General features: G+C 39.4%; 1 protein-coding gene across 8 annotated transcripts in view; it reads left to right on the forward strand.

Moving 5' to 3' along the window:
* Nucleotides 1-20,875, forward strand: part of AP4S1 (adaptor related protein complex 4 subunit sigma 1) — a 21,695-nt gene extending 820 nt beyond the window's left edge. Inside the window, exons 1-8 of one of the 8 annotated variants that reach the window (XM_019006876.1) lie at nt 70-424; nt 5,197-5,344; nt 5,852-5,899; nt 6,629-6,829; nt 8,176-8,262; nt 9,309-9,377; nt 12,443-12,466; nt 20,108-20,875. In XM_019006876.1, coding sequence (XP_018862421.1) covers nt 6,692-6,829; nt 8,176-8,262; nt 9,309-9,377; nt 12,443-12,466; nt 20,108-20,236 — 447 coding nt within the window. In that variant the 5' untranslated portion in view covers nt 70-424; nt 5,197-5,344; nt 5,852-5,899; nt 6,629-6,691 and the 3' untranslated portion in view covers nt 20,237-20,875. The other 7 variants (XM_019006877.1, XM_015629827.2, XM_019006875.1 and 4 more) reach the window with 7 other exon arrangements.
* Nucleotides 20,876-21,453: the final 578 nt, after the last annotated feature.

Consider the following 21,453-nt stretch of genomic DNA (forward strand, 5'->3'; position numbering starts at 1 on the left):
GCCGGGAAACGCGGCCTGGCCTCCGCCGCCTCCCGCGGCCCTACGCGCCTGCGCGGGAGGGAGGTGAGCGCCGCGCCCGGGGGAGCGGGACGGGCCCGGGGCTGGCCCGACGGACACAGAGGTGGCCGTGGCTGCCGGCGGCACTCGGGCCGGTTGGTGTCGGGGCCGGCGGTCTGGGGCCCGGCCGGGTGGTTCCCGTCTGCCCCGGGTGACAGTCGGAGGTGGCGGCGAGGCTCGCCCCGCCACTCGGGAGTGCCGAGCGCCCTGGGAAGAGTCGGCGGGAACGCGGCCAGGCCGGGGCCTGCGTCCTAAAGCGGCGTGCAGCCGGGTCCAACACTTCAGTTCTTGAGACTCTGCGCGATTTAATGGTGCGCTGAGTTTGCTCCATAAGGAGATGGTTTAGAAGAGATGTATTAAATTTATGGTATGTTTCTGGAAGCTGGCTAATCTCTGGTCATCTTCATAACTCGGTTGTGATGTGCATAATGTATTCCCCCCCTGAGGAGGACCATGTTCGCTAGTAGAAACTATTCCACGTGAGGCTGGTTTTGCAAGAAATTGCTGGTCTATTTTATCTGGCTTAGTTTTAGCGGTGATAGCAATGCAGTGTTTGAGGCTGTAGTTTGAATATGGTGAAGTTACCTCGGTTGCAAAATACTATTCTGAGACGTAATACTTAAAAACTATTATCACATCCTATTTCAAATGATCCATAGGTCACTCATTTTAAGTAAGGTTGGTCTTTGGTTTTGCCTCTCTTCAAAATTTTTACATGCTGTACTCATTCACTACATGGGTAGTTTCCTAAAAAAGGTCTATCCTTATCAGACCTGGAATTCTGTTAATTACTGGAAAAAATTAATATTTGTCTCAGTACCGGTGTTTCCTTTCTTTACCAGTCTCCCCTTAGGTGTGTGTTGACGCTTCAGTTCATCCAGTCCTTCCTTTCTTCTCCATTAAATCATTTCCTACTAAAATGTCATTGTCCATTCTTCCTGATTCCATACCGATTAGGCAATCTAAATCCAGCTCCTTTCCACCTCAGCTGATTTATTTTCATTGTCTACTGACAGTTACCTAATCATTATTAAAAACTGAGACTTAGCTCATAACTAGTTTAACCTTTTGTTTAGCTCCAATTGTCCAGGACATTCCTCATTCCTGAGTATTTGAGAGTTATTGGAGTTTAATTCTGTTACTATATTCAGCTAGCATTTTGACAACAGCAAAGGAAAACGTTTTTATTCTTTCCTTCCTCCCTTGACTTCCCTAGACAATTAAGGTTGCCTTTTTAAAAAATCACTGTCCTGAAACTGAACACAGTGCTTTATTTTAAAGCCACACAGACATACTTGTTTCATCTTTTTGATGAATTGTTTTGGGCACAGTAGTAAACTGGAATGCAAAAATTACTTTTACTGGTAAATTTAAAATAGTATGTGGTTTTATTAAAGCCTTGTCCACTGACACAATGAAAGTAGGAAGACCAAAGGTTCTGATTATGTTTGTGGTCTTCATTTGCTACATGGTTTTGTGCAATAAATCTACAGGAAGCTCAATAAACAAAAATATTAAAAATACCTGTTCCTGTGCTACACCTGCTTGTGCTTCATGCCTGTCATTTGGCCATTTTAAAATTCACTAATGTTTTCATTCCAGTTTAACCCATTTTGTTCTACACTTGTTGAAGGGCCCGGAGGGGATGGCATATGGGGAGCGGCTGAGGTCACTTGGTCTGTTCGGCCTGGAGGAGACTGAGGGGAGACCTCATTACAGTCAATTTCATCTTGAGGGGAGGAAGAGGGGCAGGCACTGATCTCTTCTCTGTGGTGGCCAGTGACAGGACCAGGAATGGCCTGAAGCCATGCCAGGGGAGGCTTAGGTGGGATATCAGGAAAAGGTTCTTCACCCTGAAGGGTGGCTGGGCACTAGAACAGGCTCTCCAGGGCAGTGGTCACAGCGCTAAGCTGAGTGAGTGACAGGGTTCCAGAAGCTTTTGGACAGTACCCTCACGCACAGGATGTGACTCGGGATTTTCTGTGCAGGGCCAGGAGATGGTCTCAATGATCTTTGTAGGTCCCTTCTAACTCAGAATATTCTATGATTCTACATTTCATACACAAAGTTCCATTAGATCTCTACATCCAGAAAATCAACTTGTTTAGAGTTGGACAGTGCAGTACATTATTTGCCTATAGTTCTATCTAACATTTATTTTTAATTCTTGGTGAAGCAATTATGTAATATATGTACTCATGCCATTTTTTCTTTGTGAGATTTTATCTCTTACATTCTAGCTAAGAGCCCTAGAATGTTGCAAACCTTTCTTAGGCTGAAATAACTAACATACTACTAAATCTGTAGACATTGACTGGAGTGGTTTTAGTTTGAGACACGTGTCTAATTTGAATTACAGCTGTACTGCAAGTACAATTCAAACTTAGGTTGTGTTTCCTTTTTTTTAATATATTGTCAGATTATGTACAAGTATTGGTGAAATCTGTGACGAACTAAATTCAGTGCTTGTATCTATACCAGAGGAATAATTAAAATTATATTTAAAATATGCTTTATATTACTGCATGTAGATTCTGCAGGGTTGGCCTCGTGGGAGACTTCAGATCTTTTTATCTGCAGAACAGGTATTGCAGGCTTAGCCTCTCTGTGAGGTCTCAGCTGTTATCTGAAAAGGAGTGTCGCTCAAACAGGGACAAGTTGCTTTGAGGTGTCTCATGTGGTTATGCAGCCTGCAGAGCCAACATGTACTGGAAGCAGCTCTTGAACCATGTCAGCCTGGCAGTGTGAGTCACACAGGCCAATCACTATATGAATTTTCTTTCATAGATACTTATCTGCAAGAGATACAGTATGTTATAATTGCATCCACATTAAAGTAACAGCTCATATTTAAATCACAGTAGATAAACTGTATGTCATCTGTATGCATGCGAAATTATCCTTACAGAAGATGTATTTTGTTAGGGAAGTAAAGGTCACTCCAGAAGGTAATTTTTTTTGAAGGAAAGTTTGCAGTTTCCAGACTTTTCACATCTTCCCCAAGCAATACCTTTTGAGGTTTTTATTTCTGGGGAGTCTTCATTCAGTGGTAGAGTTCCAAAGGTGTTTTGTAGATTGGCTATGCAGGAGGCAGATACCATAGGCTGTTCTGGACAAAATTTCTAATGCATGGTTGACTGGGATGGAGAGAGTTGGACTTGACAGTCCATCAGGATCTTGAAAGTCTCTTACAGTCTTTGGTTCCTAAGCACATTTGTGCAGATAGTTGTCCAGTGACCTGGAATGGGAGAGCCTATTCATTTCTGACAAACAGCCTTCAGATAGTAATGTCTTTTCATTACTAAAATGAGCAAAATAATGGCAGAGATATGAAAGGCTTGCATCTTGTCACCAATTTCCTTGAACCATTTGATTCTCCATGCATAAAAGCATCATAACCGGTGTGTATGGGCATGGATACACACAGACATATGCGTGAGAATGCTTAGAAGAGTATGTAAGAGTTGTATCAGAAGAAAGGTTGCCGGCTTTTTGAGTACTGATTATTGATCATAAAAGGTAGTTTCTCAAATACAAAGAACTTGAAGGAATGGGATTTCTTTACCCATCAACATGCACAGATATGCTTTTTGGTTTTTTATTATACTTCACAGGTTTCTTTACATCCTATATATGCAAAACTCATTTTAATGTGTTTTCTGTATCTGAAAGCCAAGATGAAAAGAGAAGAAATAAATTATGTTTGTTAGAAACAAAACTCAGTCATTTCCTTTTTTTGCCCAAATTTTGCAAGCAAATGCTTTTACTACTACAAGTGATTTTTTTTCAGAATTAATTCTAAAAGAAATACAGAAACCCCGTAAGATATTTTTAACATTAACATTATTCTCAAAGTCAGCTATACTTGCATACTTTTTGTAAATTTTTACAAAGTTATTGTTTGAACTTATTAATTTATACCACTTTTTCTGCACAAAACTGTGTGTTTGTGCTGCCATTTATACAAACAAAGTTTCTGGTTAACATCTGGAAAGCTATCTTTGGAGCTGGTGGGAAAATACAGAAATAGCTACAGAAAGAATGGACCTCTTTCCTACAGATTCAATACCTGTTGATTATGTTTTCCAATTCTATGGATAATTGTCTCATAAATTATAGGTAACACTTGAGTGCTACTACGGTTCTACCTCTGTTACAACATTATTGTTTTTTTTCTTTTTTTAATCTATTCTGAATAAGAGAATTTGTGCAGGTTTTTAAAAAACAATCTGGTCTAAATATTTTCATCTGTAAAACAATCTAGGCCATTCATAAGGATACATGGAGATAAAATAGTCATAACATCAGAGAGGGATTAACCATGTACAAAGATTAGGTTAATAAAGGAATAATTAGGATTAGGAGCCAATCCTGCAATAGGATCATACGTATGAATTTGTCATGTCTTGCTGTTACGTATTGCTTAGCAGTAACTCAAAGTACAACAGCTCTGTCAGTGCTCCTGGGATGGTTGTTCTATTCTCCCTGTACTGTTCTCAAGCCCTTGGTCCCATTTATAACTAATTGATTAAAATAGCTTGGATGAAAACAGAGAACTGTTAGTTCTTGTTTCAGCAGTGCCAAACACAATGATGAGGTGTAAAAACTAAGATGAAAAAAGAAAAGCTGTCTATGCCACTGTTATTATCTGTTTAGCATGGACAGACATCTTTTGCAGTTGTTCTCCTGTGCCTGAGCTTGCTTAAAACAATGGGCAGCATTTCTTATATTGTTTCTCTTTCATGCCACAGCTCCTTCTTAAGTAGCTTTAAAGTTTCATGTTCTTTCTGCCGTGAGGTTGGCTCTTGCTAGGGGCCTCATTCTGAGCTGGAAGGAGTTGTTTGTTCTTGTCCTTCTTGGAAGGTTTTTATCAAAAAGTGACTGCATCATCTTAGTATTTCAACTTTATGCTTAAAAATATTAAGATATATTATTGCAACTCTAACTTGAGGCAGTAATTAAACCAGAGTGTGAGGGGGAAAAAGAGCTATATACTAAACACAACAAAGATTGTATATATGCTAGTCTTCCATTAAGTCATCAATGCCAGTCTACTTGCTATCCAACAGTGAAGATCCCATCAAACATTTCTATCTGGGCCCTTTTTTTATCCTAATGACCTGGTTCATTCTTCCTCAGAGACAAACTTGTGCTGATCCAGAAGCCCCTGGGTGCAGTGCACAAGCCACCTGCAGCCAGCAGCAGCACTGACCAGCACCCAGGATTCTGCTGTCGGTGCGACACAACAGAAGTGAGTGCCTGAGGGGGCTTCATGTGCCTGGAAGAGGTGAGAAAGCTCTGAGATTGTCGTGATTCCAAATAGATTCTGTTGTCTTGAGGACTGATCCTGAGCTAACTGCATGTCACTCAACTACGAATGAATTCTCAGTATCAAGTCGAATTAATAAAAACACATTTGAAATTACATGTGGAAATCCAAACTTCTTTGTAGATAGAGTAAGCCACAGTACACTGAGAAAAAGAGAGTCACTTGGGTTGAGATCCAAGTGGTAGTAAAAGAGGTGGCTTTTCTTTCAGAAAACAGTGACCACTGTGAATCAGAAGTAAGCAATAATTAATGTCAGCTCAATATATTGGCCCTTGCTGCATCACTGTCATGAAAGATTTGTCACCCAGGGGTGGTATATAGCCAGCTAATTCAAGTTGCTAATAATATGATGCAGCACCTGTGGAGCTTGCCTTGTATTTTTTCCCCCCCTTTTTCTTGTCTGCATTAAGATACACTGTTTGTACTCAAAGAGCTACACTGTATTGTTTTGTGTACTCCTGATAGTTTTCTGTTCACACTTCGTCACAGAAGCTGAGCCTCAAGATGCACCAGGTAAGGACAAGCTCTTCAGAACTGGAAAAAAAAGGAATAGTTTTTGCAGTAGGTGTTGTATTTCCAGTGCACAAATCTTAAGATTATTTGGGCCAATAAATCTGGGATGCAAATAGAGAGTCAGATGGAAAACATTAAAGAGATTGCTCTCAGGCATTAAAGTAAATAACCCAGAACTTCTATTTCAAAAAATTATGTTTGCAGCTTACTCTATTTTCATACTATTCAAAACATCAGAGATGTCAGTTGTTTAGCAAGCAGATTCTGACATATGCTGTGCTCTTTTTAATGCTGTTTTCCACTGTACATTGCATGTGGTATGTTTATATTCTACAGCTATATTTCAGTGGCATTGGGTGGCTTAATATTTTTTTACATTGAGATAAAGCTCTTTTGAGTAATTAATGTGAATCAATTTCTCTATCTATTGAAGACCCACATTTAGTTTGCATTAAATGCAGAATTTACCTATGGCATCCATGTGGGAAATCAGGTAGCTCCTGGTAAAGCTGTTATTTATTAGGTAGTTTGTGACTAGTTGCGTGGGGGGAAAAACTGAGTTTTTCCATGGGATGTGTGCAAAAGATTTGAGGGTTTTTTTATTTCTTGTGTTCTATGTTTAGGCAATAAACTCAATCATAAATATATGCATACCTGGGCTGGATAGTTTTTGGGAAGGCTTTATTCCTATGTATTACTACTCTTTTTTTTTTTTTTTCCTTCTCCCAGAAATACTCTTCTTGATTCCTGCACCCAAAATTGAAATCTACCACTGAAGTTAATATAAAAGAAATGATAAAATTTTTTCTTATGGTAAACAAACAAGGTCAAACAAGACTGTCCAGGTATTATGAGCATGTAGAAATTAATAAACGGGCAATACTGGAAGCTGAAGTAATCAAAAACTGTCTCTCCCGTTCAAAGGATGAGGTAGGTTTTGTAGATTTCATTTTATCCACATTTCACATCTTTCCTATTGATAATTCTGAAACCTATCAGTGTCTGTCGCAGGTCATTATTTCATTTGTACCCATGATAAAAAAGATTTAGTTTCTAGATTATGGGTTCAGTCAGTTGAACTGATTCTGTATTGAATAAATGTTTTTTTGAGGCTTACAGAGATTTTGGAGTTGTGTGTATCAATGTCATGAAGATTCCTCTTCTTTGTTTGAAGAAGCTCAGAAGTCAGGAAATACTCATTTTATCCTTGTATTGCTTGTCTGATAGAGATGGATGGAGGGATATTACTGTTTTGCCAGAAGGTAGAAGGCAGAGTAATGACAGCTCCAAGTTTAAACTTAGGGTAGAGGATTCCAAATTATGAAAACATTATCTAAAGCGCAGGGCAGGTTTGGAAACACAGATTTTTAGGCCTCTGTATTAGACTCCTTTATTCAAAAAAAGTGTTCACGTCTTCTGCAAGAAAGTCAGAAAATACAGAAGCTGGAAAATTTTTTGTATGAAAGTTCAGATTTTCATTGCTCTCTTAATTAAACCATTGGTTCTTTAAGAACAGCATCAAACTTTTGCAGATTGACTTGAATTAGAGGAGAAATACATGACTTCGATAGTGAATGAAGTTTTTTGGTTTGTGTTCTGAAGTCAGCCTCTTTACTTTTCATTAATGAAGCACAGCACTCCTTACATACTTCATTCTAGGAAACCTCAGTAAAAATAGCAGTTCTTGCAAGTCCCGTAGTTCGCAGCTTTGGCTAAAGAAATGACGGTGTTGGTGCCGCTCCTGCGAGGGCATTTCCGAGCGCAGGAGCTGCCGGCGCTGCCGCTGCCATTTCGGGCGCCGGGAGGAGTGACGCGGAGAGCAAAGGCAGGAAACGGCGCCATCTCCTGGCTCTCTCCTCTTGGGAAAGACCTGTTAATTCACCACTGGATCTGGAATTTTTTCATTTCCATTTTTACATTAAAATATTGGTAATTTTTTTAAAACAGGAAAATTACCTTTAGGTCTCTTTTTGAAAGGGCTTGCAAATGAAAATTATGGGAAAGTAATGGGTGCTTTTATAACCCCAAACAAGTCACTTTAGTCCTGCGTGTTTCAGTTTTTCCATTTAAAAAGTGGTGGAACGTTTTCTGCCAGCAGATGAAAACTGTGATGTAAAAGTTACCATACTAAATTTCTTTCAAGTTAAAATTGATGAATCTCGGGGAATCCATGTTCTCTGTCTTATGAACTTGAAACCTCAGGCCTTTTGAGCCTTTACACTGTTGTATGCTTAAATGGCAGCTGCTCTATTTGACTCATTTTGCTTCTGCCCTAGTGCTCTTTCATTGAGTATAAGGACTTCAAGCTGGTGTACCGACAGTATGCAGCTCTTTTCATAGTTGTTGGCATCGACCAGACAGAGGTAAGAAATTATATACCCTCTTGCAATGAATGTTTATAGTGATTATCACAGGCTAGGCTCTTCATCCAGTATGGAATTTTTCAATAGCTATTAGAGAATTTCAAGAAGTCATTGTAAAAAAAACACCAAAAAAAACCCAAGCCAAACAAACCAATCCCCTCCCCCCAAAATTTTTATTTCTGTGAAGTAAGAGAGGTAATGTGTGTTACAAAAGAAAACAAAAATAAGTGTGCTATGTTTGACTTTGGTCTTTAGCAGTAGATTGAACTGTTACCATGAGGTAGTCTTCCTGAGCCCTGTACTGATTCTGCACAAATTTATGTGAGGTGGGTTCCTAAACAAATGTTAACATTACAGCCAGGTCATCTGTCTCATCTGTGATGACTTCTCACTGTTTTTAATATCCTTGGACAAAATAAAAATTCCTATACTGTCAGCTACAAAGATGCCAATTTATTTTGCTTTTCAAAAAGGGAAAAAAGAAAGGTATCTGAAAGCTGACAAATACTAGTATTTCATTTGTTCAGGTTGCACCTGGGAGGCCTTAGTGTTTGCATTGATAACTGATTCTCAGAAATTAATACAGCATTTACTGTTAGAGGCCTTAACAGGGTGGTGTGGAAGGTAGCTGATGCCTACTACAGGATCTTCAAATCAGGCAGGCAATTTGGGACAAATTGCCCAGCAGAGGCTGGCTCAGTGCTACAGCTGGCTGGTGTGACTTCAGCATGGGTAAGCTTAACCTAGTTAGCCGTGTGTGTGCTAGAGCTGAGCTGTGAGGGGTGGCACAAAGGCAGCAGGGGGCTGGCAGCAGCCTGGGGCAGAGAATCCACTGGCTGTTGCAGAGCTGCTCTGTGTGACTGGCCTGAGCTTCTGCCCTGAGCGCTGCCCAGCTCTCAGCACCTCAGCTGGGCAACTACATGGCCTGAGCAGAGGGCTTACTCTATTGTCTAGTGGCTTTTCATTCACCACAAACTGAATTAACACAAAGAATACTACTACATTTTCTAAATATTGATTTAATATTCAGTTGGTTTTAATTTCAGAATGAGATGGCAGTATATGAACTAATTCATAATTTTGTGGAAGTTTTGGACAAATACTTCAGCAGAGTGGTGAGTGAGACACTGAATTTGTTATGAAACATTTTTTTCTCTTTCAAAACTTTGGTGAAAGTGCCATTTCAGAGAATAAATCAGAGGAGAAAAATGTTTAATATTTTAGAATTTTAATAAATATAGCTTTCCCTGTGGGGAAAGGTAGTATGAGCTGATTTTTCAGAGAAGTAAAAGTATATATGTGGGTTATAAATTATCAGACAAGGAATACCAGAAATATTTCTGTTAGAAAAGCATGGGTTTACAGGGTTTCTTTGGGTCATATACTCTTAAATTAGCCATGGGCATTTTATATATTTTAAAGAAATAAGGAGGTTTGACTTTGCAGTTCTTATGCAATTTATAGCATTACGTTCCCCAAATGAACTTTATTCATGATTAAGATGGTGTAAGCATGAAGCAGGGAACTGACATCACTCTCACTGAACAAGATCAGAGGAATGGAGCAAAAGAAACCTCAAAAACCAGTCTGTACTTGTAGACCCCATACTGTTGTCAGGCAACAGTGGATATCTGATAAAACAGCTATTATAGAGATAGTAATTTTCTTAAGGATTCAACATCAGACATGGCTCCACTTAAAATGACACTGTTCATTTTGGTGGGAGAGTTTTTTGCTTGCTTGTTTTTACAAAGTTTGAAAATGCAGCATTGTAATTCTGGTTAGAAAATTTGCTATTTAATATAGGGTTTGTAATAATCTTGTTACAAAAAAAAAATTGACTGCAATCATACTTTGGTGCAGTTTCAGTTAACCTTTGCTGAAATGTGTTGGCTATCCCTCTCAGAAAAGAGGACTGTCTCATTTCCCCTGTAGTCCGTGTACTTGAGGGTATTACACTGGTGACTGTACATACAAGGTATCAGTACGCAGGGTCTGTAACTGCTTCCCCAGCTCTAGTACCATAGCAGGCAGGGCAGAGCTCCCTCTGTGAATTCAAGGACATGCTTGAAAAAGTCATCTGCACCCTTCACTCTTTAGATGCTTGGCAAATCTTTTAGGCTGTTATCTCAACGTCACCCCAGCCCATTGAAACTGCTGCCACTAAGTATATTGCTTTCTGACTGCACCGAGTTCAGAATTTCTCTTAAAATTGCTGATTGTAGTCTCAACCTAAGCAGTGATAACAAAGAATGGAATTAGATCTCGGTAGCACAGGAATGCACAATAAAATTTAGTCATATCTTATTTGTCTGATTGAGCTAATAGTTGCCAACCACCTCTCAAATTTTATTCAATTAAAGCAGACCAAAAATAGATGTAGTTCTTATACATATAAATGTAGTGTATATATATGATCTTTTGACCACACATATAACCCAGCCACTGAGAGCTGTTAGAAATTTCCTGAGTTCATCATTCCAGAGGGGTTTATTTTCTATAGCATTTTGGGTTGGAGACTAGAGGAACCTAAAAGCAGAGAGCTAAAAGAAATCTTCGATGGTTCTGGTTTTAATATCATATAACACAATAAATGGCAGAGCACTAAGACAAGGGCTGCAATTCTAGCTGGTGTTTCTGTCAGTAACCACAGCAAGAAAGTATAAATCTGTACTTGTACAGATTACTGTTTAAGATTTACAGAATTTTAGCAGAATCCCAAATTATGATGATGGCAACAGAGACAGAACTCTGGGAAAGGAGAGAACATGTGTCTCTAGAAGGACATTTTGTCATCTATTATTTTTAGACCTGAGAGCTTTAAACATTCTCACGTACTCTATTTTTATCTAAAGGAGTTTACAGAGCTTGAATTCAGATATGAGAACAAACATTAATGGAATTAGGGGGAAAGCTTTCAAAGTTGTTTGTGAGATGTAAATCTGAGTCCCCTTAACTTTTGTATTTTCACTACCCAGGAGAATTCTGCATACTGTTCAGAATTCCAATTTCTCCAACTACTTTTTGATGCTGAGAACACTTTAACTGATCATACCCTTAAAATGCAACTTTTGTGATGCATTAAAAACTTCTAATTGAAGAATTGAAGAATGGCAGGGTCACTCAGCAGAGGCCTGTAGACTAGAACTACTCCAGTTTAGATCATCTGTAGACCACAAAAGTAGTAGCAATTTTAGCAGTAATACCTTACCAGCTTTACTCTGCTTTAAAATCAGGTGTAGACCATGAATGAAAACCACTTTATCAAACTAAATTCTCTAGGTAGCAGGTAAAGATTGCCTCTTTTAATAGAGACTGGGGAATCTCCACCCAACTCTGCAAGATCTTAAGCGCTAAGGCTAAGTGATTAATTCTAAGTTTAGCTATTTAACTGAGGCACCTAAGTTAGAAATTTGGTCATCCTATTACTGGCAATGGAGACTGATGAGTATCTCGAGAAAGTGAGTCATGCCTCAAGTGTGCCGAGTCAACTGGTGATCCCCATCTCTTCTGCTGACTGCAGAGAGACCACGAGGGCTTGTAACTCAGACCTTTTGGTTAAATGAGTAATACTGCTTGGGGTAAATCCAAAAATAGAAGGAAAATTATGACTATATGAAGAATTGTGTTGCTGGCGCTGGAGAAGACTTAGAAGTGCTAAGAGTCCAAAGCTTGGAGTTGCCTTGCCTTCCCTAATATGTGCAGCCACTACCACAGCCATGGGTATATACAGTGTCTAGATTTTGCTGTTGAAATGATCTGCAGCAACAACTTCAACTGTGTAAACTTGGCATTAACATCCTGGTTTTGCAGAAGGAGGAAGAGAGAATATAGGGCCAGAACCACCATGATTACAGCTGCTGGTTTTCCACCCACTCACTCAGATGGCACTGACTATATTCAAATTGTTACTTGTAGGTGACCTGAGTGGGTTTTTTCAAGTAAAACATTAGCTTTGATTACAGAGACAGGTAACACATGTAAAGCAAAGCAGTGTTGCAGGAAAGAGCATGTAATTGTCCAGTCCAGAAGAGAAATCTGAATCACTCTAAAATTTTCTATCGATATTTTGAAGACTTTCTTTATCCTTTGAAGGGATGTGTAATGTTTAGTGATTATGAGATCATCTGAGATAAGAGATCAAACTGTAACTAATGGCTGTCTATCTCTTTCCCTGCAGAGTGAATTAGATGTATCCTTTTCTGTATCAGGAATGCATTTGTTACAGTGTGTATGTTGCAGTTCATACCATCCTCATAGCACTGACTGTCACTCAGGTCAATGCAGATGTTTACCAGTTTTGCACTTGGAGTAAGTAAGCACCGTTTTGGCACCTTTCTGAAAGCATGGCTAATGTTCACATGGGTCACCTATTTAAATCCTCCATCATTAAGATAAGCCTGGTTCCATTTAAAATAAGACAGAGACCTTGCTTTGAGAGAATTAAGTACGTGAAAAGATAATTCATGAGGAACTTTCAGGCTTAACTAGGCTTACTACTTTAAGGTTTCAGTTTGAGTTTACAATAAAATAGATACTGCAACTACTGTAATAACAACTGAACAATACTGTAATAACAACTCAATGTTACAGCTGTAATATCTAGAGCCAAATAGCAGCACTATCTGTAAGATTATGTTTGCAGTTTGATCTTACTTCATAAAAACAAGAAGTGAGATTTAATTTCTGTATCTTTGGAGGAAGGGAAAAACCTGGGAGGGGAATATTTAGGAAACCAGGTATTAATTTCTTTTCCCCTTACACTGCTGTATTTTCATGTGTATGTTTTGCAGGGTATTAATTAAAGTACAATTTAAAACTCACCCAAATACAAATACCAAAATACAGTCCAAAATACAATTAAACACAAATAGCAAGTAAATAAAACACAATACTGGAAAACTTAGACCAGGAGAATGTAGCACAGTCTTCCTTCTCAGTTATTTCAATTCCACTGTGTGTTCACTCTATTCCAGCAGTTTTTATGCTTATGTTTGTTGTTGGTTAAATGCAGATCTGCTGGTATAAAGAGTTTCAGTTACACACCTGAAATACAGTTGCCATCTTGCAATCAAGTACTGTCAAGTAATTTAATTTATTTACTTTATGAATTACCACTTATGAAGAACATAGAAAAAGTCTGTAATTGTTCTTGTTCTTACTTTAACTGAAAAAGGAAAAAACAAAACAAAAAACAACAGGAAATAATTAATTTCACTTTTGAAAATATTTTAAAGCTTGCTACATGTTGTAACTTTGTCTCATTTGTTGAGTTAGTAAAACACCCTAAAATTCACTATGAAAGAGCAGTAATGACATTCCAGTGTGATGGGACACTTAAGGTGGGTGAGCGATTATAGAAATGCAATTTTTTTATTCAATTAGTTCTAATTCTGAACTATGTATTTATGTATATGAGCTTTGCCAAATTAAAGACTAATATGACCTATTTAGTAATTACACATGAAAAAAATCCCCTGTGTTTCCATGTAGTGTACTTCGAGCATGCAATTGCCTGATTATCAGAGTCATTTGATAAACTGACGATTCTAAATTCTGCTGCCTCTGCTCAGCGATATCCTACCAAGAGCTCTACACCTTGAGCTACTCCCAGTAGTCCATTAGTAGCTGAGAAAGGCTGCTGCATATCACAGAATGGTTTGGGCTGGAAAAGACTTTAAAGGTCATCTAGTTCCAACCCCCTTGCCATGGGAAGGGACACCTTCCACTATACTAGTTTGCTCAGAGCTCCATCTACCCTGTGTGTTGAACACCTCCAGGGATGAGATATCTATGATTTCTCTGGGAAACCTGGGGTAGACCCTCACCACCTTCACAGTAAAGATTTTTTTCCTAATATCTAATTTACATCTGCTGTCTTTCAGTTTGAATCCATTTCCCCTTGTCCTGTCACGAAATGCCCTGGTAAAACAAACCTCTCCAGCTTTCTTGTAAGGCTCCCCTTCAAATACTGGAAGACCCCAATTAAGTCACTCCTAAATCATCTCTTTTTCAGGCTGAATTATCCCAATTCTCTCAGTTGTTCCTCATAGGAGAGATGCTCCACCCTTCTAATCATCTTTGTGGCCCTTTGCTCTCTCTCCAGCAGGTCCATGTCCTTGCTATGCTGGCACCCCAGAGCTGGTGCAGCACTGCAGGAGGGGTCTCAGCAGAGCAGAGCAGAGGGACAGAATCCCCTCCCTGCCCTGCTGCCCACGCTGCTCTGGATGCAGCCCAGGACACGTTTGGCTCTCTGGGCTGGCAGTGCCCATGGCTGGGTCATGCCCAGCCTCTCACCCAGCAGCACCCCCAAGTCCTGCTGGGCAGGGCTGCTCTGATCTGTCCATCCCCAGTCTGTGCTGGTACCGGGGTCTGCTCTGACCCAGGTGCAGCACCAGCACTTGGGCTTGTTAAAACCCATGAGATTCCCATGGGCACACTTCTCGAGCTTGTCTAGATCCCTGTGGATGGCATCCTGTCCTTAGTCTGCACTGTTTGGAGAAGTTGTTGGATTATATGCCAACATTATTGTTGGCAACGGGTGCAATTCCATGTCTGGATGATTCCTGAAGTAGTTCATCTACATGGGTCTCATCTGCATGGTGGTGTGAATATAAATATTTAGTAAATAGGAGTGTGCATTACTAACTTACTTGGTCACAGTGGAAAAAATACTGGAAAAGCTCATGGCTGATATGTCTCTCAACACCTATAACATATGCATGAAGTATGTAGTTTTAGCATTCAGAAATGCACTTTTTTATGATACACATTTCAGGAACAATTTTACAATAAAACATTCTACTTCTATAAATGTACAAAATAATTCTCCCATTTAGGAAGAAGAGCTTAATTCTTAAGCTGAAAGGCTACCTAAAATAGTCAAAATGAAGTAAGATACCCTCCTTTATTAAATGTAAAGCAGAGGTGTAACTAGGAGGAAGTGGGTTGTTCAGGACTGTATTTATTTTTGACAACAGCTTGAATAGCTGACCCAGAAGAACAATTTGGACAAGTGCCTTTAGCTATTATTGCAGTGCAAGAAATAAACCATCAACCTGCCTTTCATAATGTGAAAGAAAATATCTTCCCCTGCAATTGAACTGTTGCCTTTGCCAAATGGTCTCACATTAACTCTTGTGCTCAGTGCAGTTAGCTTGGATGCAAAGTATCTGCTGGAAGAGGTATCATCTGAAGGTCTGCAACAGTTAACACCAAGTAGTATTTACAGAATCTTTGTCTACAGAGTATCTTGCAGGACACTCTCATGATTTCCTGAGTGTCTGCTATTATTTTTGTGTACAGATCCATAGGAAGTTTATTTTAAATGTGACAGTGGCTATTTTATATAGCCAGTAATGTTTACTAACATGAAAAAAAATAGCAGGAAATGACAAACTGAAAACCCATTTGAAACAGATCATAATTACTAAGGCTATTCAGCCATGCACCAAGCAAAGCCCAGTTAAATCCAAGGGCTGAGCCTATCACACAACTGAGATGTCCCTGGAGCCCTTACCAAGCCTGTAGCACATGCACTGGTTCTTGCAGCTCCCAGACATTATATAGAATGAATATAGAATACCTACTGGCTAAGTACTTGAGAATAGCCAGCTTTTTACAGAAGCTTTCACGTGTCAGTTGTGAACCACTTAGCCATTATACGATGTTCATTTTCAAGAGTCAGTTGCACACTTAAAGAGTACCTAAGCTGGAATGACCTATCATTCCTAAAGTTGTTTGGATTGTTTTTAAAATATCAGTAAGGAGTGTTGTTAGGCCAGCTGAATGAACAAATACTGAAATTGTCCTCGGGGTGTTGTGCTCTAATGTGTTAATAGTACTGGATAAGCTTCCCTTTGTCTATAAAATAAGTGGGAGGGGTTTTCTGTAGCACTAAAACTCCAGCTTGGGTGGTGTAGGAACTATTTTCTTTCTATGATGAGGACAAAAGAGCCTATAAAAACACAAGTGTTAGAAAGGCAACTTTAAGGAACAAGACGCTGGTATGTATGACAGTTTCTAAAATCACTTTTAGAAATAAAAAAGTTACCTTTTCTATTGCTTGAACTGGTGAAGCAAAGCTTGCTTGAAGACACATTATTAACTTCTAGAGAAACAGATATTTACACTCCCCTTGTGGGAAGGGAGAGGGTGACAGACTGCTCTAGGACTAAGCATCTGAAGAATGTTGTCTTGATCCAAAAAAGCCATGACATTCCATTGCAACTAGCTGCTGCTCCTCCTAGGATAGATAAGAAGCTGTGATACAGGGAATACTTCATGTGAATCAACTATTCTTCAACTCCCCGTGGGATAACACTGAAGATACCATGCATTTAAGGAGTGAGAAAATTGAATGATGAATCTATTCTGAGAATTTATAAGGATACACTTCAATTGTACTGTAACATAAGTGGGTGAAATGGAGACCTATAAAGACTAGCTTAAAATTAGCTTCGAGAATTTCACAGAACTTGAAGGCACCTTTGTCTCCTGTTTTATATCAGCATAGTCATTTGACGGATAAATGGTCAAAAAAGCATTTCACAGGTTTCAGTGCCTTAAACATGCCTGCCATTAGATAGGCTAAAAGCTATTGAAAGTGAACATTGGCAAAATAAGTCAGAATGTGTGAGTCTAGACTAAATAAAGAAGCAACTCCAGCTGATCTCTAGCTGAAGATGAATGTACATGATGGAAATCAAGGGCTCTATATTCAGTAGCAAACCATCTGCCCCATATGTACCTGTACTGTAATCTACAAAGCCTTTGTTTGTGCTCCTGGGTGTGTTCTGTGATCACAAGGTGCACTTCAGCATCTCTGAAGCCTGGACACACCCTTGAATTACTTGCCTGTAAAAACCTGAGATCTCTTAAAATGCCTGCATATGAAGAAGTTATTTATTACATGCAAGTCCTAACTATGCCTTTTCCACTTCTTTCCTTCCCCTCTTCCCTGCTCAACTGTCTATATATAATGTTTTGGGAAAGGAGACCTCTTACTATGCATTTGCCATAAAAACTCTAGGATAATAGAAAGTACCATTAATGTCTTTAAGAAGAGGAACTCTTTGGGTTACCAACAGCCAACATAACATTTAAAATACCAGTTGTGTAGGTACCATACTTCCGCTGCTTGGTACACAGCCTCTGCAGCATTGCCAGAAATTGGGAAGCCAAAGCCAGGAGGTCTCATCTTTGCCCAGGCTGGCATGCAGAGATGAACACGTTTTCCTCTGCATTCTTGTTTTTCAAAGTCCTGTTATCCTTTGCATGGATCTATTGAAAGTCCCTTAATGTTCTTTTTGTGGGCAGCCAAGATTCTTACTGGAAACAGGACCTTAAATGACAGCTCTGGGTGGAGCACATGGCAGTGCAAACACCAAATACAGCTTTTTCCTGTTGCCAGCTGCTCAAACTGGTTTGCTTTGCTGCTTCAGTTGGGTGTGGATCTATGACTCCAGGGCTTTAAACCCTGAAATTTGGGGTCACTTGCCAAACAAGTAACAGGTGAGGAGGATGAGCCTCGCTAAGGATCAAATACATATCTCTCCCTGGGCAGGTCATTCAGACATGAATGGCTGAGCTGTGTTGAGCAAGATGTAACCATAAAGCATAGGTGAAACCTAGAGGAAGGGGAAAAGAGCCAGGCTTGCTCCCTGTACAATCCAATTGTTTGCCAAGAACAGTGTGGTGAAGGGAGGTGAAATGTTGGGTTGAGGGTAGAGGTTAAAGTATGCTTTGGGACCTTCCAAAATCAAGTTGATGCAGAAGTCATTCCACTTTTCTGCAGTGGAGTAAGCCTGTTTGGAAATAACCTGGAATGGCCTGCAGGGAAACTGACATCTCATTGAACTACATTGAGAGTGGAACAGCTCCAAGATTTTTATTGGCGTGGGTAGAGTTTTCCTTTGACATACTGTCAGTTCTTCTAGAAATACAGCAGGGGAAAAAAACAGCACTAGATGTGATTTAAATGTTTTCCTAAACAGGATGATGCAGAAAAATAAGATGGGAGTGGCAGGTTGCTGCATCGTCACTGATCCTGGTGGATTAAGTCATCAGGGTTTTAGAGTTTTGGACTGCTAGAGGAAGGTCTGGACTCTGCCATGGGAACTGGGGCAGTGTGAATCAGTGGTAGAGTGTAAAAATTAAAAGCTAGGAGGAGTTGGCTTTCTCACTTGTTGAAACCTGAATGGAATGTTATCTAATTTCCCTAACAGATCTTGTAGCCCAGTGCAGAGCAGTGCCAGAGGTGAACTAAGTAGCAAAACAGCTGTCTTTCTAAAAATTCCCACATTGCTGTAATAAAGAAATCCTAACTTCTCAGATTAAAATATTTCTGTAAAGGCTGATTTACTCAATAAGTTTATCACAGCAAGAAATTTGTCTTCAATCTTTGAACTGCCAAGCCAAGTAAAGCTATCACCTTTGTCTCTGGTACCACAAAAATGGTGACTGTTTGAAGTTTTAAGGACAGCACTGCCCCTCAGTATCAAAAGGCACAAATCAAATTTTTAGAAACAATGCAGGCCTATGGTCAGATTCAGGAAGAAGTCTGGTATTTAAAAAATAATTTAGAATTAAATTAGGTAGTTATGTTTAGATCAGTAAATTAGAAGCTGTCTGATGAACCATGGCCATCCCCAAGGCCCTGTTGACAGCTATAGTTTCTCACCTAGCAGTAACTAGTAGAAAAGTTATTTGGGGACCTGAATTGTGCTACTACACATATCTAGACATGCTGTGCTCTTGAAGCAGAACACGTCCTCTGGAGCAGTGTTACAATTGCTTCCCCTTATAGGCAAATACACCATAGCACTGAGTTCAGCCCAGAACGTCACAGCAAGGAGGAACAAATACCTGGCTCCTAAGCTGTTGTCATTTGCAGTTCAGAACTCACACTGCTCCAGCTCTTTGGCAGAGCAGTAGGGCTGACTGCCAAAACCAGATCCTCTGGCAGTCAATAGACAGAGCAGTCTTCTTCAGTGCCTGAGTCATGTTCAAAAAATTAGACTGATATTTATCACACTGAGCAGAGGAAACAGCTGATGCCTTCAAAAAACCTGATTCTTGCAACTCCACTGAGGGAAGTCCACTCACATAAATACAAAGACTACAGCAAAACCAAGGCTGTCTTTCTTACACCATGAATAAATATGACACCATATTTATTCATGGTGTCATAAATAGCAGAATGGGAGAGAAGGCGCTCAAGAGACTCTTCAAAATGGGGGGAAAGTACTGAGAGATGTATTTAGCAGTTACTGTATGAAGTCTTGCTAGCTCCACTGCAGCAGTCCTCAATACATGGGCAAGATTTAGAAGGTACAAAATGAAGGCAACGCAAATCTGTTGTGCTCAGCATAGAACACATGTAAAGAGCAGCAACAGGTGGAGAGTAAGGCAGATAAAGGGTTATTCATGCTCTGTGTATGTATGTCAGTGAGGCATAACAGATGCACCCAGCAGGCTGCTTTGCTGTGCCCGTTTCCATTTCAGGTTCTGGTGATAAATGGCAACATCCGAGTCTTTTTTCACATCCAAACCCTTGGCAGTTGTTCAGTGAATGCACTGGACACTCATGTCTGCATGTATGCACTTGTGTGTCATGAATGCCAACCCCTTCATACCCCTGAAGGCCTGCCATCATTGTTTTGAGACAGACACTGTTAGACAAAGTTACTGTTTCCCTAGCTTTATTAAAATAATGGTAAATAAACTAGAATAAATTAAGAAATACCTATTTTTGCAAAATTTTATTTAAAACTTAGGTGCCTATGATTTTTTTTTAAATTATCTTCACATTGTTCAAAATACACTTAACTTGAAATGTTTCTAGATCATGTTCAATTTGGACAGAGTGCACATCATTTTGGATGAAATGGTGCTAAATGGTTGCATCGTGGAAACGAACCGGAACAGAATTCTTGCCCCTCTGTTTGTGCTTGACAAAGTAGCAGAAGGCTAGGAAGATGCAAGAGTGACTAAGGTGTTTTACAAAAGATGGCAAAAGCATCAAGAATGTGCCTATAGCAGTTTTCTGCTGTTGCAAGACTGACTCACACAACATTCAAATTAGTCAGAAAATATTTTCCATTTCTCTTATATGTGTACCCAATGGGAAAGATACAGCTAAACATGTGGATGCATTCAAATATAGCTTCACTGATCCAGCAGAAACATTCCTAGAATGGTCAATAATTTTGAACCATTTTGAGGATGAAGAAATGGAAACTTACCATGACTGACTAGCTACCACTTTGAATTATGTAGTATCATGCCAGACCTAGAAGATATAAAACATAAAAATATAAATTCAAACTGAGTTTCAGTCTTTCCCTTAAGCACCAGCTTGTTTTATTTTCATACAAATTTACAGTTAATAATAGTTCTGTGACTTTTATGCCCACTTTTTAACTATAGTCATCCTTCATCAAAAAGCTGTTTTTTCATCAAAAAAAGGTTTCCCTCCCTTTGCAATGCAAGTCATGGACACAAAAAGAAAAGTACAGATGTATTAAGTATTTCTGCATCCTTTGCAAGCTGGAACTGGAATAATTTAGCACTTAAATATTATAATATTAATAAAATATAATTAAAATCAGAATTTAAATGCTCTTTTCTCATGTTTGCTTCATAAATTACAGAAAATCTTTTCTTATTTTGGCACACCAGTGTATTTTTTTTTCTTGTATACATTATCTATGCATCAAAATTAAAACTTTTACCAAAGATAAGTAATAATAGATATGCAAGTTCTCAGGACCAGGTAGGGATGGAATGAAGTCTCCCTTCTTGAGCAGGAAGCCATAGCTACACTAAGTTGCATTCCCAGGCATCCAGCATGCTGATTCACACTGCACATGGCTCTGTAAATCAGGGGACAGTTGGTAATCTCAACTCACTTCCACTTACCTTTCTAGAACTTGTATCTGCATCCTTCTTCTTAACCTCCAGCCCAACCCTACATATAACCCGATACTGAACAAGCATGTTGTGTGTGAAAGGACACACTGGCCACATCAATACCACTTAGAAACCATGGTCTAAGGAGCAAAGAATGTGGTGTGTGAGAATAATCCACAGGGCTTTCACACAGTAACACGCTTATCAAAACAAGATGATGTTGGGACTGGAGTAGAGTTGCATAAACCTGGACACAGGTGTTTGTCTGAAGCACAACAG

The sequence above is a fragment of the Parus major genome, chromosome 5 (genome assembly GCF_001522545.3).
Source record: "Parus major isolate Abel chromosome 5, Parus_major1.1, whole genome shotgun sequence".
Taxonomy (NCBI): Eukaryota; Metazoa; Chordata; class Aves; order Passeriformes; family Paridae; genus Parus; species Parus major.